Below are 23,264 nucleotides of genomic sequence, written 5' to 3' on the forward strand. Positions count from 1 at the left end.
GCTGGACTCATGTGCATTATCGAAAATAGAACACTATGGATACTTGAAAGTTAACGTTTTTTGTTTAATTACTGTATAATTCAGTTCTACCTTTGAAGTGAAATGCCCAAGACATTTATACAAGGTAAAGAGGTCATTTAGCTCACAGTTCTGGGCGCTCCAGCTCACAATTGGGCAGTTTCAGTGCTTTAAGCTTCTGTGAGCCTGCGAGGGTGCCACAAGGCAATGTTCATGTCATAGCAAACATTTGACATCATGGGCCAGGAAGCAGAGAGGGTGGGGGAGAGAAAAAACAGAGGCCAAGGATGTGCCTGGGTCCCTTTTTCGACCTTGGGACACACCTCCAGTTATTAAAGAGTCTCCTATAAAGCCCTACCTCCTAAAGAGCAATAGCACCTTCTAATTGAGCTAATTGAGCCAACCTGGGGACCAAGCCAGTTACATGTGGTCTTTTCAGGGAAAACATCCATATTCAAGCCAAAGACTTTGTCCCTGATCCCCAAGGTTTATACATCTCACAAAGCATAAACCACTCATTCCATCACTAAAGTCCCAAAGTCAAATGTTCCCATGTTGCTCAACAAAGTCCAAACTCTCCTCTGAGAGTCAAGGCACATTTAACGTGAGTCCCTGTTTTTTATCAAAAAGTATTTACATACTTCCAGGATACAATGTGAGGCAGGCACAGATCAAACATTTCTATTTGAAAAGGGTAGGATAAGAAAATAGTAATAGGGATCATCCCAGAGCAAGTCTGAAACCAATGGGGCAGCCATGAAATTCGAAAGCTCTCTGTCTGACACACAGAGCACTAGGGCAGAATGTGGGCTGCAAGGTCTTGGGAAGCCCTGTCCCCAGGGCCTTGCTTATTACAGCACATAGGCAGCTTCCTGGCTCTGTACCTCTCCTTGGCAGGCACTTCACATTGTGGGTACCATGACCTTTCTTGGGTTTCAACTGCAGTTTTACATCCATGTTTTCATGTTTCCATTACACATTGCCCAGCTAGGTGCTCCTAGTTGGGACTCTGACCCTAGGGCACACTGTCGGGACTCCAGACATTCCACTGAAATACTAATGAAAGTCCACAGGACTCCATAAGCCTTGCATTCTGCACGTCTTCCAAAGGAGCCTCACACAGTGATGCCAAGGTCCGCCACAGACATAAGCCACACCTGGCACCACTTGAACAATGGTTGCACCGGTCATGGAGTCTTTTCCTAGTTGAGTAGGGGGGAGTAAATCCCAAAATGTTTGGAGGCACATTGGTTACTGTGGGGTGCTTTCCTGAGATGATTCAGCCTTGAAATATTTGAAACACATTTATATTTCTACATCTCTGATGCAACTATCCTGGGAAGGGAGTCTTGCAGGTTTTTGAGATGCCCTCAAGGCATATTTTCTTTTATTCTGATGCAAAGCACTTAGATTTTTTTTTTTAATTGACAGTAATCTCTAGGAAACCTCCTTTTTTGTACCTTTACAAATAAATGGACCCTTTCTGTCCATGCTCTGAATTTTTCAGATATTTCCAATCTACTCCTTTTCCTTCTGATTTTTAGTATAGATTTGGCTGAAAGGATCCCATGACATTCACACTGCAGCCTGAATGCTGTGGTTTTTGTAATCTCTGAAAAGGCGATTTCAAACAAATTAGTCTATCATCTTGAAAAGGGAGAATGGCAAGAAGATGAACAATAGGCACAAAAAACTTAGATATGAGAATGAAGTTCTAGTGTTGTATAGTAAAGTAGGGTGACTTTTGTTCACCATAGCCATTCTATATTTTATAAAGAACTAAAAGAGAGGCACTTGAAGTTTCACAACATGATGAAATGGAAAGGAGAGATAAATGCTAGTTTTCTTCATTTTTGTCAGTGTACATTGCATATATTTTTTGAAATATCACACTATACCCAATAAATATATAAGTTTATGTCATAATAATAAAAAGGAAAAATAAAATAAGGCCTATTTAATATAACTGTCTACATTAAAAGGTTAAAATGAAAAAAAATAAAGCACTTGATATCTTCATCTGTTATAAATAGCAAATTAATAAAAATGTCCTAATTGATATATTTACAATCCAACTTTTTAACAAAAGAAAAATGTATATTCTTTTGAACTATAAAGAATATGTACAAATCTGTAAAACAATATGTACAAATTTCAAAAGGCTGAAAACATACAAAATATTTTTCTGACACAGTGGAATAAAGCTGAATTAGTGATTAAAAAAGTAAACAGAAACGGCTCCTTTATCTGGAAATTCAGTATTACATATTCTAAATAATTAATGTATTACAAAATGCTGGGTGTGGTGACACAGTCCTATAATCCCAGCCACTCAGGAGTCTGAAACTGGAGGATCACAAGTTCAAAGCCAGCCTCAGCAAGTTAATGAGTTCCTCAGTAAATTAGGAAGACCCTGTCTCAAATTTTTTTAAAAAGTGGGTGGAGCTGGGAATGTGGATCAGAGTTAAAGTTCTCCTGGGTTCAATCCCTGGTACTAAAAAAAAAAAAAAAAAGAAGAAGAAGAAAAGAAAGAAAAATGAGAAACAGAAAAGAGAAAGAAAGGAAAAAAAAAAGAAAGAAATGGACAATTAGAAAATCGAAACAACAAAGGCCACATGGACCACGTGTAGCACTTCACACATTCTGACTTCGACTAAAGCCCTGCTTCCAGAAAACATTTAGGTTTTAAAGCAAATGTGAAAAAAATAATTGTGAAAATAAGATACGTATGAATCTACATCAAAAAATAAAAAAATATAAAAGCACATTAAAAGAGGTATAAAGAAGGAAAAAATAAAGAAAATGATATGATCATATAAAGAACCAACAAAGTCAAAAGTTGGATCTTTGAAACTTACACAAATGGATAAATCTTTGTCAAGATGAGATAACAGACATTCCTTATCAGATAAAAGGTACATAACTGCAAACCCTATAGACTTTAATATAGTAAAAGGGAGATATGAGCCAAGTGTTATAATGAATTGAGCAATTTGAATGACTTATACAAAATATTTAAAGCTTAACAAATACACGAAAAGAAAAATTTGAATACTTGTTCTGAATAGAGTTAGGTTTATTTTTTTAAAACATGACACAAAATTTAAAACTTTTCTCTCAAAAATTTTCCCTGAAGTTTCCCTGGTGAATTCTGTCAAATATTTATAAAAAAAAAATATAAAGGAAAAATACAAGGAAAAAATGAGCACATACAAACTGCCCCATACGTGGAGAGTAACAAAAAGAAATAAGAACATTTTATAGCTTCTTTTATATAGTCAAAAAACCCATAATACCAATGTCGGACAAGAAAATGGTAAGAATTACATGAACTAAGATGTAAAACCGTAAACAAAATTTAAAATGTATTTTCAATATACATGCAGACTTTATACAGAAACAAGTAAGTTACAGAGACATAATGTTGTTTTATCATTTGAAAATCCTTACATGTAAGTCACAACATTAACTTAACAAAAGATATAAAACACTGTCAGCAAGGCAGAAATAAATGATGAAATCTGGGTGGTTTTACTGCTGATATTATCTCAAAATATGTTCAATGTTCCTTATTTTCTGCTGGTATACAGAGAGTGATTGTTTTCCTGTAAACTATTAGAATCCTGATCTGATTAAAAAAAAAACAATGATTATCTCATGAAATATGAGATTCTAATTGGTCTGACATCTGAAGTTTCTGGGTTGTACATATTTATCACAGATGTGAGGTGACATAATAAGTCCTCCCTAGATGTCCTGATATGACCTGTCAAGAAAACAAGCAAAAAAATGTAAGAGATGTGTGTACATCACATTCATAGTGACATAGTTCACAATAGTCGATGGCAGAGGAACTCAGGAGTCTAGTAGTGGATACATGGAGAAAGACACGTTGTGTGCATACAGTGGAATATTACTGAACCTGAAGATGAAAAGAAATTCTGATGTATGCTACAACATACATAAACCATGTGGTCAAACTGCTGAATACAATAAACCTGTCACAAAGTGACAAAGACTGCATGATTCCAATTATAAGAGTTGAAGAGGGTCGTCAAAATGATAGAGATGGAAAGTGAATTGGCCACCAACCAGTGGGGAGGAAGGGAACAAAGAAGTGTTTTTAGGTGGAAAGTGAGTTTCCATTTTGCAAGATGAAAAAGATTGGAGATGTGGATGATGGTGACGGATGCACAGAATGTGAATGCATTTAACACACTTAAAATGGTACAGATATTAAATCATAGTGTGTGTCATTTACCACATTTTTATATTAGCTCCATTCAGGAGATGGAGTTAAGAAGAAAGGTCTGGTGGAAAAGTGGAGGTTGACATAGTGTAAATAGACACAGGGTAGGAAGAGTGGGAGGGTGGACAGCAAAGGAAGAGTAAGGAAATAGAAACTCACCTGCGTCTCCAGAACCATAACGCAAGGCCCAGCAGGAAGATCAGAGCGGGCACTATAACTGCCAGAATGACCAGGCCAATGGGGATGGAGTGTCCTGGGGAGGGAGGACACAGACCATCACTCTGAATCTCATGCATTCACTCCCTGGCCTCCCTGTGTCCAGCTCTGTAGCCTTTATTTTCTAGAGGTCCGCTCTCCTCCCCTCCCTACCCTCTCTGACCACCACCCCTCCCCTGCTTACCTCCTCCTCTTCCCCATCCTTCCCAGGCCCATTCTCTGTGCTGGGGCACCCCCTCCCTCCACCTCCAGCTGGGCCCCAGCTCTTTCTCACCCCAGTAGAGGACGAGGTCCTGCCCTCCTAGGCTGCTGTGCTTCACCCTGCAGGCCAGGCCAGCCGCCTCCCCAGCTGCCACATCCAGGGTTGCTCGGAGATACCATGTCCCATCTTCATTGGGCAGGAAGTCACCTTGCTGAGTGCCCTGCTGCTCCTGTTGACCTTGCATCCACATCACCCACACGTGTTTGGGGTAGAAGCCAGACACGTGGCACACCAGCAGCACATGGCCAGGTTCAGGACTGGGACCGCTGGACAGCCAGGCCTTGGGCTTCACTAGGGCAACAGGGGTAGGGAGAGTGTCACCTGCTGGTGCTGACCCAGAGCACATGGATGCAGACTGATGTGCAAATTAAGCCTCTCTGTTCCTTTGGGAATGCAATAGAGCCTTGATGAAGCCCTCCTCCTCCCTGGGTGCTTGCCTACTCTTGGATTTAAGGAGAACTGAAAGGGAAACGGCAGGACTCATCTTGTCTCTGGAGATCCACCTTCCCTGCCTCCAGGACGCTCAAGAGAAACCGGGGACAGATTTCATAGAGCAGGTGCTCTGCTGTGTCAAAGATGCCTTTGAATTTTGCAAAGATTTCACAGACCTTCTCTGCCTTGCTGCTGCTGGGTCCTGGGGCAGGCCAACAGGTAGTATTGATGCTCAGGGAATCCAGGCCTCCTACAGCCCCCTTCCAGGAACTTACGATGGCTCCCCCAGACTGTAGCTCACAGCCTCCTATGCTCTGGATCTCTAAGGGGTCTGTGCAGAAGGAAAACAGATATAAAAGTTACTAATCATCGAACAAGAAGAAAGGATGTGGGGAGGACCCAGGATACAGATTCTGGGTGAGGAAAAATTCTGGAACGTGAAACAACAAGTTAATAAAGCATTTGGTGACTTTTGGAGGCAGAGTGTTGGGGAGATTTGTGCCTCTCGTGAAGGGGACAGTGCTGGGGTAAAGGGGTTGGTGGTTACAGGGCAGAGGAGAGGCAGAGGGAGAAGGCCAGGGACATGCTGTCACCAGCACGGATATCCCAAGGGAAGCAGAAGTCCACAGGGAAGGAAGAGCTCATGGCAAGGTTTGAAGGGGTGGATAAGATGATGGGGCACACTGTAGGGAACTCAGGAACAAGTAGGAAATTAAGGAGAAAGTTTCACAGGAGACATACCAGGGGCTAGTCATACAGCAGACACCTTTATCTGACAGAGAGGAGTGAGGAGCCAGCCACCCAGGTCAGAGATTGTGGAGGAGAGGAGTCAGAGAGGGAGCTTGCTCTAGAGAAGTGTGTGCATGCAGCTGGGTAAAGAAGGGAGGAGGGGGAGGGACCACAGGGAGCAGAGAAGCAAGGGAGTAAGCAAGTCACAGGAAGGACCCAGTTCTGAGGACAGAACTCACATTTGGACTGAAGGTCAGATATGTGTTCCGGCACTTCCCTGGTAAATCCAAAGTAGTAGAATCGAAAGATATCGTCCATCTCTGCGACCTCCACATCACTGAGGTTGCCCTTAGACCAGGGCTTCAGGAATATAACAGTGCCTGTGTCACTATCCCAGACATGAATCTGCAGATCACCCCACCAGCCTGAGCCACAATGTTTTGTCCAGGTGCTGTGGGCAAAGGTTGAGATTTGGATGATATGGAATGAGGTCGGCTCTGGGGAGGCTGTGAAGAAAACCAGAAAAGACTTAAGGGGAGAAGCCAGAGAGAAAGAAAAACTCTCGACACTGGAAAGATACCAAGATCCAAGGGACGACAGAAATATAACACCTGACACATTAGAGAGCCCCGGGGCCTCAGGTTGCCCCCTCCAACATGGTGGAAGAGGGCTGGAGTCAGGAGCCGGCAGGACCTCAAAGGCCAGGTGCACCTGGGCAAACGCAACCTACTTTCAACCAGACCCTCTGCACCAGTTCATGAGCTGCCAGAGCTGCGCTTGTCTTCTTGATTGTCACCACCTTGGAGGAGAACTGCTAGCAATACAAGAAGCAAAGGCAGCATTACACTGACAGAGGACCTCTGACTCTCAGCTGGTGTTTGATCTCTCATGTCAGCAACCCTGTTTCTCAGCACTGTGTAGTGTCTTCCTTCTTTCAACTGGCAAATTGCTTTCTCATACAACGTGCATGTCCAGAAGAAATGTGCTTCCCAGAATGCTGGAAGTCCCACTCCACCTCTCATTTCCCCTGCAGCCCTGAGCTCTCAGACTTGGTCTCACTTCCAAAGTTTCCAGCCTCTTTCCGGGTCCTCAGCTTTCTTCAGATGAGCTCACAAAAGTCCCTATATGATTTTGAAAGGTCACTTCATGTCCTTAATCCTTTATTTACATATCTGTCAATTATCGGAGAAATACTGAACAATTGATCCAATCTTCTTTAATCTGGAATGGTTCTTTTGGTTTATCTGCCCAATGCAGCCTCCTTCTCTCCCACTGCTTTCTCTGCACTGTCATTAGCCCTTGCCAAGGTCCTCAGTGTATCTTTCCTGTATCACGCACCTTCTCTGGTCTCCCTAATTCTCATTCTTATTGGTTTTCCAACCATGTTTCTGCTTCCCATATGTCCTTTTCTGTTGCTTGGAGTGCTAGATATCCAGGTATCAAATCTACCTCTGACCCAGTCCTGGGGACACTACTTGTGGAGGCAATATTTAGCCTCATTGCTTGAACCAGACCTTGTAGACTTGATTATTTTGTCCAAGATAAGTGGTCACATTCTGCAGAAACTTGACAAGTTACTATGTCATTCATCATAATGCAAGTATCAGCTGTCCCTGGTGCCTCAAGAGGATACTTTAGGTCATGCATCCCCTTTCCCATAAGATATTTAAATGGAAGTCTTGACCCTTTATATCACACTGGTTAAACAGGACAAAGAAAAGGTCATAATGAAGTTTGCCTGATATAAGTTTACCAGAGAGGAAAAAAGTATAATTTTGCATATTAAATGAAGAATGTTTTCCTAGCTTTCCATAAGCCCTCACATATGAATCTCTTTTGTGCTCTCTGCAGTGAGTCCAGATTCCTGGCTGTCCTTTCACCCAATCCTCAGGTGACTGACTATTGCTCATTTTCAATGTCTCTGGTTTCTATCCAAAACTTGTTTAGATGATGTACATGTGGGGTGATCAGCAGCAATTGGTTTTTAAACAAAATTATCTTCTCCCTGATGCTAATGTGACATGGTTTCTGTTACGGACATGAGATGATGCTGAATCTCCTCTCTTCTTGTAGGAATAGTCTATGGTAAAATGATTGGATCATGAGAACTGTAACTACTGGGTGGTAACTGCCAGCAGGTGGGCCATGGCTGGAGGAGGTGGGTTTGGAGGCATGTCCTGGAAGGTGCATTTCCCTGTGGCCCCTTTTCCCTTCCCCGTCTTTGCCTCCTGACTCCAGCACAAGCTGAGTGGCTTTCATCCACTGGACCCTTCCGCCATGATGTGCTGCTGCCTCACCTTGACCAAGAGCAGTGGACTCAGTCAGGCATGGAGTAAACCTCTGGAATTGTGAGCCCCAAATAAACTTTCCCTGCTCTACAGTTTCTTCTCTTGTTCTTGGTCATGGGAAAGCAAAGCTGACTAAAACTGTCTTTGGCTGTCCTGGGTGTGTTAGCTGATGGGGCAGCTGGCCTGTCCAGTGGAGTGAAGCTAGCAGCCCAGCAGGCCAGGACATGACCCTCTGCTGAGGTCATGGAAATGGGAGTTGGAAGTGAGCAGGTGTTCTTGGTCCTAAGAGGAAAGTTTGGTGATGCCTGCTGCAGAAAGAATTGTGAGAAAGGAATAATCATGGGTGATTTGAGGAACAGAACAGTGGGACACAAGGGACACACAGAACCATGAGATCTGGAGGTAGACAAGGAACATTTCTTGGAAAAGTAGGAACAGAGTGATTGAAACAGGATGACTGATGTGGCTTATCCCCAGAATGTACATGCTAAGGAAGGAAATTAGAGGATGGAGTAAGGAAATTAGCGGTGGGGTTAAGGTGAAATCCAAGTGTGTGTCCAGTATCCACAGTGAACCCCTTTCCATGAGTTTCATCCCCTTGGCAGCAATGGTGCCCCTAATACTTTTGAAAGTCTTTGTAATTTGTTTCAAAATGGACTCATGCGTTCTTCACATTTCCTTATCTTTTTCCAATTTCTTGTTCTGTATTCCATTGTCACCTGTCTTAACTTTTCTGTCTTGATCACCCCACTTTATCCTCAGCAACCTTCCCCAACATATTTAGAGTTTCTTCCATTTCTTTTCCTTCCCAGGCCATAACAGTATACGGCATGAGATGCCTCTCCATGCCTCATGCCTCCCTCAATATGATGGGAGCCCCACAGCCTAGGAACTTAGTACTGCATAGGAATGTCCTTCCTCTCTTCTACTCTCCAGATATTTTTCCCTTTTCTACCTAGTAATCATTTGCTCATGTAAGGCAATCTATTTTCTGTAACTTGGGAATAGTATTCTTAGGTTCACCATTTTTCCTGTAGTACTCAGCCCTCAAAGCCCTGATGCCAGTTCCTCCAGAGTTTTTTCTTGACCCTTGAAGGTAAGCAGGTTTTCCCTCATCTATGCCCAGAGAGCACTTCAACTGGACTTTATTGCATACATGCCTCACTTCCCACCTGTACTGGTATTACGGGGGTCTGTTTTGTCTTTTATTTTTAAGTGTCTTGGGTGTAGGGACCATGACAATGGAAACTTTATTGCATGTTATATGTGCTCAGTGGAAAACCAAACAAAACACAAAAGCACATATGACACAAAGATAATGTTGGATTATCTATTGTGTTGGTAAATTTTTCTCATTATATACCTTCCAATGATGTTTGTGAGGCAACTAGTTTCAATTGGTGGTGGGGGGGAGAGAGGGAGAAAGGGGGGGAGGGAGAGGGGGGGGGAGGGGGGGAGAGGAGAGAAACAAGTCACATGTAAAATACATATGGGCAGAGATGTCCCAAAATATATATTTTTTTTAAAGAGCAATACAATTTGTCCTCTGGGTTGAGAGGAGATCAAGGCAAGCAGATGTGTATGGAAGACAAATTCCCAATAAGAATGTCTTGAGAGGGTCATGGCTAGACTTTAGTCCCTTTAGACTTCATTCATTAATCCAACAGCGTTTGCTAAGCACTAAATAGGAGAGAGTCATACCTAGATGCTGAAGTAGTGAGGGTGGAAACAGCTGAGACTGTGTCCTGCTGGCTCCTAACACTTGGTTTTCTTCAAAACCACCCCAAACTGGCCTTTTGCAACTAATCTCTTGCTTTATGCCTCTTAAGGATAGAACTATATTTCCTGAGCTACTTAAGATGGGAATACATTGAAGGCACATTTTATATTGGACCTTTGTTTTCCATTTATACTAGGATATAAGGGATCTATGCTGCTAATTATATCAGGAAAACTGCTCCTTTTTATTGTCGAATGGAATTTTATTGAATATTTATTATTCATCATCTCATTTAAGAAAACTTTGCTTTGTTTCTAGTACAGGACTCTTTAAATGAAGTCATTGTTTTCGTTTGGGTTCTTTTGCTTTTTTGTGTTTTCTATTTTGTATTATCCTGCTCTAAGTGTAAGATATATAATGAGAAAAATTTTTGTTTGGTTATCTGCCTGGATTAACTTTGTAAATTCTTATAGCCATGCAGTTTGTAGTCACTGATGTCTCTGCTCAGTGTTGTTTATTGTTGTTGTTTTTACAACTTTTTCTTCAGTCCCTTTCCCCTTCCCTCCCTTTCCTACCTGGTAGACAATGAGTGGTCGGTGACTGTGCCCAGCACCTTAAGCTAGTAAAGCTTCTGCCTTTTGCTGGTGGTTGGGGCGCACACCTAACACCTGAGCAGTTGGCAAATCTGTCCTGGCTTGTTCTTTCTCTTTGTTCAAGTCCTCGTGTGTAACCAGGAGAGGCTGATAACTGTCCCTCCCTCGCCGTGGCCATTGCAGGCCTGGAAAGCTGGGTTCCCCTTATGTGGAGTGGGCTGGCTGGGAAATATGGCGAAAAGTCCCACCACACAGAAAGTAGTTTTAAAGAGGCAGGAGCAGGACAGTGGGTCGTCCTTAAGGACGGAGCTTCCAGGCTGGAAAGAGAGAGCAAGAGCTGTGTCTGCTTTATTTATATGGGGAAACTTCAAAGGCTTTCTACAGAATGTTCTTAGCCAATTAAGACAGGAGGTGGACTGTCCAGTTCACAATGGGTCACGCCCAACTCTGGAGCAAGGAGATCAGTCTTCCTGGCCCAGGGAAGACAGAGGTCACATGCATTGAGGCAGTTAGTGGGAGGAGCCACAAAATCGCTGGCAATGTCAGCCCCAAATCTCCTTGGGTCCAAGGCCAGTGAAGAGGCTCAAATAGCTCTGGGGTAGCGCCCAACATCCCTCTTTGGCCTTTCCTCAGCCTGTGTGCAGCCTTCCAGACCCCTGCAAAAAAAAATGGGCACCTCTCAGAGTCCACTCTGCCTGTCTCCTCTCCCAGGTATCGTTGCTCAGCCCTGCCTGGTCCTTCTCTGCCTCCAGTTCTGCAGCCTCTACCAGCTGGGAGGCTGACCTTTGGCTTTTTAACCACCTGTGGCTATTGTTTCAACTGCTGGTCCTCAGCCCACCTGACTGTCTGGCCAGGGGAAGGGCAGGCGCTTCCCCGTGTTAAGTTGTGCAGCCCCCACTGTTCTCAGGAGCCTCGGGTCCTTGTTTGTGAGCAAGCTCTTCTCAATTTGTTGTCGCCCTCACTCATTTCCGGATGCCGAGGTATTCTATTTTGAGAATTTTATCCCGTATTATCGCTGAGTTTGCGGGGAAGGACATTCTGTTCTTTGCCCTGCTATTCTGGAAATCCTGCTCCAAGTGTAAATTTTGTCAAAATTACTGGACAAAACATCGATTTGTAAAAATTGAAGCAAAATATAAATTGAACAAGAACACTGCCCAAGTTGATGCCATTCCACGGAGCCAGGGATTATCTGAAGTAGATTTAAAGTAGGCTATTTTACTTTACCTTCTAGGGAAATATACTCTAGGGTCAAAAATAAATAAATAATTAGTTTTCAGTAATGACATTGGTGGTAGTGTTTACGTTTTTAAGTCTGACGTGGGCACTTGGGGGATGTGGTGAGTATGTAGTGATATGTTATTAGGTAAATTCAGTGGGAACTAGGATTTTCTGTGTGGGAGAAAAGTAGATGTGAGATGGATGAGTAGAACCCTGTTGTTCTGATCATGAGTTGAAAGCATAACTATGACTTGAGGATGATATTTACCCTTCAAAAACCATAGTGTTTTCCTTTTTCTTTGAGAAGGTCTAGAAAATCAAACTAATCTAGTTCTTGGAATTGGTTTTTGAAACCATATTATCCTATTTTAAAATGAGAGGAGAAAGTGATAGGTTAAAAAGATTCAAGTTATGGCCTTACTATTATTCTAATTCAATAAATTATAAAAATATAATTCATGAGATAGTGGGGGAATTTTGAGTGGTAATTAGCTAATTAATGATAGTGAAACAACTTTTAATTTTTAGGTACCATAAGGTTATTTTTGTTACACATTAAAAAAATAATGTTTATGTTTTAGATATACCTGTTGAAAATTTCATGAAATATATATGACATATGAAATTTCCTTCAATAAGGAGTTGACAATGTTTTTAAACCTATTCAGGAAAAAGTCAGTTCTTTATATTACTTTCTCTCTCTTTGCATATATGAAATTATTCATTGAAAATCAATAGTCACTCCTTACCACATGGTTTCAAATTGGCATTGTACTTAGTAATCACAGACTCTGACCAAGGTTTCATAGGTCAGAAAATAACAAGGATTTTATAATGAATGAAAATGGATTATTAAATTTATTTTGTATTAAAAACTTTTTATCATGTATAGTTAAGGTATACAACACATTGCTTTGATGTGTATATACACATATGAAAATTGATATGGTACATAGCAAAGTGACAAATCAATTATCTCACAATGAGTTACTGTTGATTGATTTGGGGCAAGAGTATCTAAAATCTTCTCTTTTAGCAAATATTCTGAATCCAACAATATTAATAATATTGAGTATAGTCAATATTATAGTATTGTTATAATGTAACTATACTGATTATATATATGATCTCAGCACTTATTCGTTCTGCATATTTGATATAGAATGAATCAAACCACATCTCCCCTTTTCCTTCCCTCCCCCACTTCCCTAGCCATTGCTCTTTAATTCTCTCCTTGTATCTGTGTGGTTGCAAATGGCAAGATATCCTCCTCCTCCTCCTTCTTCTTTTTCTTTTTTTAAAGCTGAAGAATATTCAGACTCGCTTTTCTTTAGCCACTTGTCTGTTGATGGACACTTTGGTTGTTTCTGTGTTTGTTTTGTTATTTCTGTATCTTGGCTACTGTCAATAATTGTGCAATGAATAGGAGACTGCAGACAACTTTATAAGATACTGATTTCATCTCCTTTAGGTATATAGTTGGAAGCTGGTCCTATGTCAATTCTCTTTTAAATTTATCTAGGAACCTCCATACTGTATTCCATAATGGCTGCTCCAAGAGATATTCCTGCCAACCATGCATAGGGCTTCTCATTCTTGCACACCTTCAATAATATTGCTATCCCTTGTCTTTCGATAATATCCCCTCTAAAAGGTGTGAGGTGCTGTCTCATTGTAGTTTCAATTTTCACTTTCCTGATGACTAGTGATTTGGGGGCATCTTTTCATACATCTACTGGCCATTTCTATCATTCAAGTCTTTGTCCATTTTTAAACCTGGATATTGGTGTTTCTATAGTTATGTGAGTTGTATAGTTTTGTTCATTATCTTTGTTCTTAGAAATTGAGTTTTGGGGGTGATATTCACAAATTCCCTTATCTTTTCTTCTAGGAATTTCATGGTTGTAGACATTATATCTTTAATAAATTTAGAATTGACTTTAATGTGTGGTGAAATATGTGTCCAGTTAACCATTGTGCCTGTGAAAATGCAGTTTTTCCAGTACCATTTATTAAAGAGACTATCATTTCCCCATTACATAGTCTTGACACTCATGCTAAAAATTAGTTTAACAAATATGTTTGAGTTCATTTCTGGGCTCCTCATTCTGTCCCTCTGTTGTGTGCCTTTTTTATGCTATTTGCACTTTCAATTACTATGGAGCTTTGCCATATTATTTTATTTATTCATTTAAATTATATTCATTTTTTCACTGACACATTAAAAATAGAAAATTTATACATATTAATGGAATACCATGTGATGTTTCAATGCATACAAGCACGGTATAATCAGGTGAAACATATCCATCTCCTCAAACATTTAAAATCAGGTGGGGTGATGGCTCTGACTATTTTTCTTCTGCACAGTTATTTGTTTTTGCCTATTCTAGGTCATTTGCTTGATAGGTATTGATTAGAATCTGTCGATCACTTTGAGTAATATTGAAGTTTTAACAATATTTTTAACATGAGCAAGGGAATCTTTCTATTTGCTTGAGTCCTCTTTATTTAGTTAACATTCATGGTATTTAGCATACATATCATTTATATCCTGTTTAAATTTTTTCCTAAATATTTTATTTTTAATACTATGATACATGAGATTTTATTTTTCATTTTTTGTGTGGGTAGGCTATTGTTTGTATATAGAAATGCTCGTTTTTTCTATGCTTTGTATTCTGCAGTTTCACTGAATTCATTTATTTGTTATAAAAGTGTGAGATCCTCTATCTACAGGATCACATGTTAAAGCAGTGATGATTTTAGCCTTTCCCTTCAAATAGGTGTTTTTATTTCTTTTCTTTTTTTTTTTTTTTTTTGCCTGGTTGGTTTTGCTAGCATTTCTAGTGATGTGCTCAATAGAAGTGGTAGGTGGGGGCATCCTTGTCTTGTAGTAGATTTCTTGGAGTTACATTTTCAATTTTCCACCTTCTTTATGTGAGATTTTCATAGTTGTCTTTTATTATGTTGAGGAAATTCCTTTCTATATCTTACTGTTGAGAGAGTTACTTTCAAGATAAACTTTGTGACTTTCTTAAATGCTCTTTCTACATAAATGGAGATGATCATCTCCTTTGCTTTAGGGGCAGTATTTTGGGATATTTATCAACATATTATTTATTGGGGACTCCGAAAACTGGGTTCCATAATTACTTATTAATTTCTATTTTCACAGGACATTTTATTAGTGCAAAACTTTGTTGTGGCCCTGTGTCCCGGGCACCCTTGATTAGGATAGTTAAGAATGTGAATTTTGAAATATTTTTCCTACTCAGGTTATGTTTGGCAAAAGGGTCATTCATGGAGAGAGGAGTCTTCATGGAACAGAAGGTAGTAATCTGTGAAAAGAAAGTGCTGAGTGTTTCTTTAGCTGATACCATGTTCGCAACTTTGCAGATGTGTTGGTTCCCTGAGGCAAGTTTAAAACCTAGATGGTATGTTCATGGTGGCAGCAATAGTGGTATGAGTGTGTCTTGGACGGGCAAGCGCTGGGCCTGTCCCTGGTGCCTCTTGCTTGTCACTCTGCTTGAGTGTGCACAGACCTTGCAGGCACTCATACCAATCCCTCTCACGTCCAAGTGCAACACCTTAACTCTGGTTCTTAAAACCTACTCACACAGTGAACCTGAAGTATACAGAGTAAGCTGAACACTGGGTGCCTGAAAATATTGAATGAAACATAAAAGCTCTTTAAACTGCTGTGATCTTTACTGTAGGTTTATTTGTCACTCTTCTTCCTTGACTTTGTTCTGATGATCTCATAGCTGGCTCACGGCAGAATCAACAAAGACACAGCTGGTCATCAAACCCTGGGTCTGGAACAACTCATGACAGTCTGATCTGTGATCAGGCTTGTGAAAGTAAAGCACAGAGACCCAAGTGTTGCAAAATAGAGGACTGGCAAACCATTGTGGGGAATTATTATTATTCTTTATAGTGATAATAAGTAGAAATTAACTCATGTTGTAGTCAAATCTTTGTGGTTTGTTACTGTCCCTCAGAGTTCTGACCTTTTGTTCACCACCTGGTGAAAGAGCTTCCTTGGAAGTAATAGGACATGTTATGAGAAGTGGATCAGCTGATCACTGGGGAAAATGCCATTAACAACCTTTTCTCTTTCCAACAAGTTGTATTTCTCTCTAAACCAAGATATGACATTCTATCTAAAACAACAAATCCTGATATAACCTCTTATATTAATGATCCTTGATCATATGCATAAAAGTCCTTCAGTATTTTTTCCAGACAAATGGACTGAAAGTAGAATGAGAACTGATCTAAGAGAGGTCATCTTAATAAGGACATACTGCGTACGTTGGTGTGGGAAGCCACTCTGGAGCTAATTAGTGTCTTCAATCAGCCTTGAGCCAAGGAGATTTTGGTCTGGCATTGCAAGCTATTTTGTGACCCCTCCCACTGAATGGATTATGCAACGCAGGTGACTTCAGTCTTCTCTGGGTAGGAAGAGTGATCTCCTAGCTCCGGAGTTGGGCCTGACCCATTGGGAACTGGACAGCCCAACTCCTACCTTAATTGGCTAGGAACATTCTATAGAAAACCTTTGAAGTTCTCCCATAAAAATAAAGCAAACACAGCTCTTGCTGTCTCTTTCCAGCCTGGAAGCTCAACCCCTAAGGTCAAAGAGCCATCCTGCCCCAGCTCTTTAATACAATTTTCTGTGTGGTGTGATTTTTCAGCCAGCCCACTCCATGCAGGGAAACCCAGATTCATCACCTGCGTGGGCCACAAGCAAGATGTGTTGGATAGAGATCCCAGAAGTTCAAAGATGTATCTACAGTCAACTGAGTCTCATGAAAGGCAGCAAAACCACACACTTGAGAAAAGACAGCCTCTTTGATAATCGGTACTGGAGAAAATAGAGATCCATATATAGACAATGAAAACTTCACTCAAATCTCACACCTTAATAAAAAGAAACACACAAAATGCATCAAAAGCCTAAATATAATACCTGAAAGTATGAAACAGCTAGAATAAAATATAGAGGGGGGGAACCATGAAGACATTAGTACAGGCAATAATTTTTTGCATGGGAAGCCAAAAGCACAGTCAACAAAACCCAAAATTGACACAGAGGATTCTATCATAATAAGAAGTTTCTACACAACAAAGAAAATAACTTGAAGAGATATCCTGCAGGAGAAAAAATTTGCCAACTGTTCATCTGAAAGGGACTTAATATCTAAAATATGTATGAAATTCCAACGTGAAAATTCAAGAACATCAATAATCCAATTAAAGCCGGGAAAATGGTCTGAACAAACATTTCTCATCAGAAGACACACAGGATGTGGCATAGAAGAGAACAAAGGCTTCCAAATGCACTTTGCCTCTTGGTACCTGAGTTCTCGCTCAGTGTGTTCTCTTCCTTCTACTCTCCCTTGCTACTGCTGTGCCTCCAACACTTAGTGTGTCTGTCTGCCTTCACGTACTGGTCCAGGACTGAGGATAGGGTAAAATACACTTGTAGAGAAAGAACAAAAGCAACCACTGAAGTTCCTAGTGTTCAAAAAGGAAACAATAATACCAGCAAACCATTAAGGACAGAGTAACAGAGAAAGCCTCCCTCGCCTCACAGTGTTTTACGTTTTGCTTTGGTCCAGGGTTTCTATATACTGTATCACCTGTCATCTTTCCACTTCCATCGTAGGCGTTAATGACATTTTTACTTGACTCAACTGAAAGAAATCTTTCAAGATCAGTGGTTTTGTGTTCATTTCTTTGTATTCTATTTTGGTAAATAAAATAGGGAAAGTAAAATAAGAGCGAGATTTTTCTTCATTTTCTCTGTGGTCTTGTCTAATCATCTATATTATATCTATTGATTTTTCTCCCAGGACGCTGGTAGATTGTCTGATTTTACAGTTACAGTGGGAAATTCAAAGAGTTTGACAAGGTTGAAGTCAAGATTGAAGTAAGAATGTGAACTAAGGGAACCAGACGAGGGATTTGACACAAGAAAAAGGAGACACTAATAATCCTGGGAAGGAATAATAACAATACCAGAGAATACAGGCACATGGAATGGAGGGGGCTGGATCAACCAGAAAGACCCTTCCCAACACAGGGGCAGCTGAGAAATGGCCTATGGTCACCCCCTTAATTTACAGATAAAGGCTTAGGGAGATGAAGAGACCTTTCAGAATCACATAGGGATTTTTCTGATTTCATCTCAAGGATCCTGAGGACCTAAGGGGAAGCTAGAAACTTTGGAGGTGAGACTAAATCTAGAGTCAGGGGTACAGGGGAAATGGGAGGTGGAGTAGGAGTCCCCAGGGCTGTGGGAGGCACTGTACTTCTCCATTATGCACTTGGTAGGAGGAAGAGATTTGTCAGTTGGAAGAGAGGAAGTAAGTCACTACCGTGTGCTGAGATACAGGGTTTCTGAAATGAGAGTTCAAACATCAGCTGAAAGTCAGGAGTCCTCTCTCCGTGCAAAGCTGGTCCTGCTACTTGTATTGCTAGCAATTTTCTTCCCAGGTGGTGACAATCAGGAAGGTAAGAAGAGCTCGGGCAGCTCATAAACTGGCGCAGAGTTTCTGATAGAAGTCAGGGTGCCTTGCCCAGGTGCACCTGGACTCCGAGGTCCTGCCCCCTCCTGACTCCAGCCCTGTTCCACCTGCTGGAGGTGGGGCTGCAGCCTGAGGTTCTGGGATCTCAGGTGTGTCAGGTATTATGCATGTCAGTACGCATGATTTCTCTTTCCCTCCTGCATCTCCCTTTCTCTTCACTCTCTTTCCTTCCTTCTTCGCAGCCTCCCAGGGGCCGACCTCCTTCCATGTCATCCAAATCTCATCCTTTGTCAACAGCACCTGGACACACAACCACTGCTCAGGCTGGTTGGATGATGTGCAGGTTTTTGGCTGGGATAGTGACACAGGCACTGCCATCTTCCTAAAACCCTGGGCCAAGGGCAACGTCAGTGATGAGGCCATTCTGATGGTGGAGGAGATCTTCCGCAACTACTTCTCTGTATTCACCAGTGAAGTGCAGGATCGGGTCAGTGAGTTCAAGTTGAAATGTAAGTGCAGCCCTCAGACCTTCAAGGTTGTTATTGACTTATTCTCTTCTGCTCCAGGGCACTGCTCCCTGAGGTCCTTCCCCCTCCTCCCTTATTTACTAAGCTGCAATCACACTCTTCTCTAGAGGAGGCTCTGGCTCTGACTCCACACCTCCAGATGTTGTTGCATGTGCACCTGATCTGATGGGTCTGCTCTGCGCTGTGACCAGCCCTGTGTGTGTCTCCCGTGAAACTTGCTCCTTCCTTTCCTCTTTGTTCCTGAGAGACATAAAAATGTGCCTCCTCTTCTCATCAGTCTTCTCCTCTCCATGTGAAGCTCTGGTTTCCTTTGAAAGCTGTGCTGGTGACTGCTCGACACTCTTCCTTACCCTCTGCCTCTCCCCTCTCCTGTACCCACTCTATACACGGATTCATACCCTGTTCACAATATCCACACCTCCCCTCAGTGCTTTCTTCCTGAAAGTCTCCCAATGCTGTAATTATTCAGGCTGCACATGGCACCTTCCAGATTTTTATCCTCCCAGGGAATCAACATCCTGGGTCCTCCCCACATCCCTTTCTTTCATGTTTGCTACTTAGTAACTTTTCTGTTTTCCTTCTGCACAGACCCTTTTGAGATCCAGGGCTTAGCAGGCTGTGAGCTGCACACTGGGGGAGCCATCATGGGCTTCCTGAGGGGGTCTTTAAAAGGAATGGATTTTATAAGCTTCAAGTCAGCTTGGCCCTCCCCAAAAGGTGAACTCAGGGCACAGAAATTCTGCACATTCATCACGAAGGAAAAAGGTATCTGCGAAACAGTGGAGAAGCTGCTGTTAGAAACCTGCCCCCAATATCTCCTGAGCATCCTGGAAGCAGGGAAGGCAGAACTGCAGAGGCAAGGTAGGTCCTGCCGGGTGTCACTGTCCCCTGCCTCTTCATCCCAGGAGTAGGGGTGTACCCAAAGAAGAAGAGGGGCTTCATGGGTAGCTGTTTCCATTTGCAAATGAGTAGAGATAGAAATGGGTGTATGGGTCCCTGTGCTCTGGGTTAGTGTCATAATGTGACACCCTTCCTTCCTTCCCTTTCCTGTCCCAGTGAAGCCTGAGGCCTGGCTGTCCAGTGGCCCCAGTCCTGGGCCTGACCGTGTGCTGCTGGTGTGCCATGTCTCTGGCTTCTACCCCAAACACGTAGGGGTGATGTGGATGCGAGGTAACCAGAAGCAGCTGGGCACCCAGAGAGGTGACATCCTGCCCCATGCAGATGGGACGTGGTATCTCAGAGCAGTCCTAGATGTGGCAGCTGAGGACACAGCTGGCCTGGCCTGCAGGGTGAAGCACAGCAGCCTAGGAGGGCAGGACCTCGTCCTCCACTGGGGTGAGAAAGGGGTGCTGATGGGGGAGGTGGTGCTCAAGCACAGAGGGAGGATTGGAAGGTTGAGGAGAAAAGAGAATGCTTGGTGTGGGGGCTGGGGACAGGGAGCAGGAGAGAAGAGTGAACAAAGGGACTTTAGAGAATGAAGGCTGTGGAGTTATACAAGGGAAGGGAAGGGGTGAATTTACAGGAATTGAAGGGACATTATCCCCTGTGCTATCTCCCCATTAATAGGACACCCCCTCTCCGTTGGCTTGGTCATTTTGGCAATTATAGTGCCCTGTGCGCTCATTTTTCTGGGGCTTGCATTGTGGTTCTGGAGGCACAGGTGAGTTTATTTCCTTAGTCTTCCTTCTCTGTGGCTGCTCCCACTGTTTTCTCCTGTCATCTACGTGTAGCACAAAACCTCCTTCTTTCCACCCAAACTTCCTCTTCACTCCTGCTACCTGCTTAGAATTAATTTTAAAAATTGTGGAAAAGATCACACAAAATGTACCATCTTTACCATTTTTGAGTGTGTTAAACGCATTTCCATTCTTTGCATCCACCACCACCATCCTTCTCCCAAACCTTTTTCATCTTGCAAAGTGGAAACTCACTTTTCACATAAAAACACTTCTCTGGGGCTGGGGTTATGGCTCAGTGGTAGAGGGTTTGCCAACACATGTGAGGTGCTGTGTTCCATCCTCAGCACTACATAAAAATAAAGAAATAAAATAAAGGTGTAAAAAGAAAAAAAAGAAAAACCAATTCTCTGTTCCCTTCCTCCCTGCTGGTTGGTGGCCCTTCCACTTTCCATCTCTTGGAATTTGACTACCCTGTGTAACTCTTCCAATCTGAAACATACAGTAATTGTCATTTTGTTACTGGTTTATCTCACTTAGCAATAAGTGTTCAATTCTGTTGTAGCCTATCAGAATTTCCTTCTTTCTTTAGGAGGCATAATATTTCTTATCATTCCATTCCATGTGTAGACAACACATTTTTTCAGCCATTTATTCATTACTGGATGTTGGACCATTTCCACTTTTGGCTATTGTGAATGGTTGTCCTATGAATGAGGACATACACACATGTTTTAGATACAACTGGCTTTTTTGACAGGTCGTATCAGGACAACCAGTGAGCACTCATCATGTCTTCTCTCCCATCTGAAATAAGTGCCAAGAAGTTCAGAAACTTAGGATGTCATCCCAGGAGTCAACCTTGATACATTTCATCAAGTTAGCACTGATGTTGATCCAAGCATTTCCCCATATATATAATTTATATACAAGCAGAAAAACAATTAAGAACTGTGAATTTATTTTGAGATGCTATCAAAGGTAGTACCCACCCATATTTCATTATTCATCAGAAACATATTCTGAATTTCTTGAGAGTTTTATATATATTTTTTTATGTGATGTACACTTAATGATCTTCAAATGGCAGAACAAAATTATGTGTCCATAACTTACCTGTTTTGCATGTAATATATACACATGGCTTCAGTTTTTAAATGTTTTGTTTGGGGTTTTACATTTATGTTCACTTAATTCTTAGAGTGTTCTGTTCAGATTTTGTTACGAAGGATTTTTTTGACTACACAAAATGAGATTAAAGATGGTTCTTTGTTTTTTTCCAGAGTGTGTAACATTTTGTTTGTGCTTATTTTCATTTACATTTTTTTGTGTGTGTAGATTTAGCAGAATTCACCAGTGCAGTCATGTGGTGAAGGTGTTCCTGCACCCACTGTCTGACAGGGTCACAGTGTGGGGGATGCTGAGGTAGGGCCACACCATATGGGAATGGGAACCGTGGGGAATGTTAAGTGTTTTGTTTATGATACTCATGGTATGGAGAGTAGGGCATACATCAGTGAATAATAAAAGTACGTGTTGCCTGAGATTGCAAGAAAATTCCTAGAATGAGACTAAGGATACAATTAAGACATGCCCCAAGGTGTGTTTCAGTATCTCTCAGGATACAAACAGTAGTGTTATTATTTGTCAAGAAATTCATGGGGAAAAGATTGCAAATCGAGGTTACTGAGTAAAGCTTAACAATTTACACTAGTGCCCCCCATTCTAAAGCCACAACCTGTGCAACATACACTCCCCCCACCAACAGACCCTCCTTTGCCTTACCCAGGAATTCATGATGGAAATGGACAACACATAGTTAATATCAATGGCAAATGGGTTGAGGTGCAGAGCCCACCCTTTAGTTAAAGATTACAAAGACATAAGAATTGGTGTGCTTTGACCAAGGATCAAGGAAACTCTGTAAGAAAGCAATTAAATAGGTCATATGAAAAAATGAAATTACCTTGGAAATTAAAAATAGAATAATGTAAAATTAATATGGATATAATTTAAAGGCACTTCAGAGTAGTAGGCTTTTAAGTAATAGACTTTCACTATTTTAAGTGTGTTTTTTTGGGACTTTACTTTAGAAGTAAGAAAGCTTTCCAATAATCATAAGTATGCTTTAAAGTTAAAGGTCAGTGAAATAATTATAGGTATGCTTTAAAGTTAAAACATTAATAGTAAGTCAGGAGACGTAGTCTAGTTGCATAGTCTAGTAACCAGTGATTGAGGTGACAATGTAAAAGCTTAATCATGATTGGCAAAGGTTATAGGAAAATATCTTAAACAAGGTACTCAACATCTTAGGTAATCAATATATGCCAGAAAAGATTGTAACTCTGGAAAATCATGTAAATCAAAGAAGTTTGGGGCTTTGAGGCTATCCATTAACTACCTGAAAAAACACCTGTAAAAAAGGTATAAAAGTAAAGGGCCCTCCAAGGCGGCAGATCTCTGGAGGCTGCTCATAACCTGCAACCTGCTGTTCTATCTCTTCTTCTTCCGCCAATGCCACTCATCCTTCAGGACCCCTGGATCCCTGCTGGGGCTGGACCCTGCCAGTCATGTGTTGGGAGGTTTTTTGTTTCTTTAATAGAAAAGTATTAAATTTTGTGACGATTTTTTTTTTTTTCACCAGAGATTGAACCCAAGAGGCACATCCCCAGCACCCTTCCCCTGCTTTTTGGGTCTGGGTTTCCCTAAATTACTTAGGGCTTCATTAAGTTGCTGAGGATGGCTTCAAACTTGTGATCCTCCTGCCTCAGCTTCTGGAGCTGGGATTTGTGGCCAG

The 23,264-nt window shown here is 41.6% G+C and overlaps 2 protein-coding genes across 2 annotated transcripts; one reads left to right on the forward strand and one right to left on the reverse strand.

The window, feature by feature from the left end:
• Positions 1-3,765: 3,765 nt before the first annotated feature.
• LOC143403541 (T-cell surface glycoprotein CD1b-like) lies at positions 3,766-6,748 on the reverse strand. The gene is made up of 6 exons (XM_076861590.1): positions 6,673-6,748; positions 6,146-6,412; positions 5,218-5,508; positions 4,758-5,036; positions 4,427-4,520; positions 3,766-3,784 (listed from the first exon to the last, which is right to left on the reverse strand). Exons 1-6 carry the CDS (start codon positions 6,746-6,748, stop codon positions 3,766-3,768), a joined length of 1,026 nt encoding a protein of 341 aa, XP_076717705.1.
• Positions 6,749-18,141: 11,393 nt separating this feature from the next.
• LOC143403542 (T-cell surface glycoprotein CD1b-like) lies at positions 18,142-21,896 on the forward strand. Its single transcript, XM_076861591.1, has 6 exons — positions 18,142-18,250; positions 18,507-18,773; positions 19,380-19,652; positions 19,848-20,126; positions 20,358-20,451; positions 21,806-21,896. The coding sequence occupies exons 1-6, from the start codon at positions 18,142-18,144 to the stop codon at positions 21,894-21,896; spliced, it is 1,113 nt and encodes a 370-aa protein (XP_076717706.1).
• Positions 21,897-23,264: the final 1,368 nt, after the last annotated feature.

This window comes from Callospermophilus lateralis, chromosome 7 (genome assembly GCF_048772815.1).
Source record: "Callospermophilus lateralis isolate mCalLat2 chromosome 7, mCalLat2.hap1, whole genome shotgun sequence".
Lineage (NCBI taxonomy): Eukaryota > Metazoa > Chordata > Mammalia > Rodentia > Sciuridae > Callospermophilus > Callospermophilus lateralis.

What these genes read in the sequence shown, in the direction of transcription:
- LOC143403542 (XM_076861591.1), top strand. Translation starts at nt 18,142, where the DNA reads ATGAGAGTTCAAACATCAGCTGAAAGTCAGGAGTCCTCTCTCCGTGCA. An exon ending in GGCAGAACTGCAGAGGCAAG is followed by an intron (nt 19,653 to 19,847) that starts GTAGGTCCTGCC and finishes TTCCTGTCCCAG; the next exon opens with TGAAGCCTGAGGCCTGGCTG. An exon ending in GGACCTCGTCCTCCACTGGG is followed by an intron (nt 20,127 to 20,357) that starts GTGAGAAAGGGG and finishes CCCCATTAATAG; the next exon opens with GACACCCCCTCTCCGTTGGC.
- LOC143403541 (XM_076861590.1), bottom strand. Translation starts at nt 6,748, where the DNA reads ATGCTGCCTTTGCTTCTTGTATTGCTAGCAGTTCTCCTCCAAGGTGGT. An exon ending in AGAAGACAAGCGCAGCTCTG is followed by an intron (nt 6,413 to 6,672) that starts GCAGCTCATGAA and finishes TTTTCTTCACAG; the next exon opens with CCTCCCCAGAGCCGACCTCA. An exon ending in GAGACAAGATGAGTCCTGCC is followed by an intron (nt 5,037 to 5,217) that starts GTTTCCCTTTCA and finishes CTGTTGCCCTAG; the next exon opens with TGAAGCCCAAGGCCTGGCTG.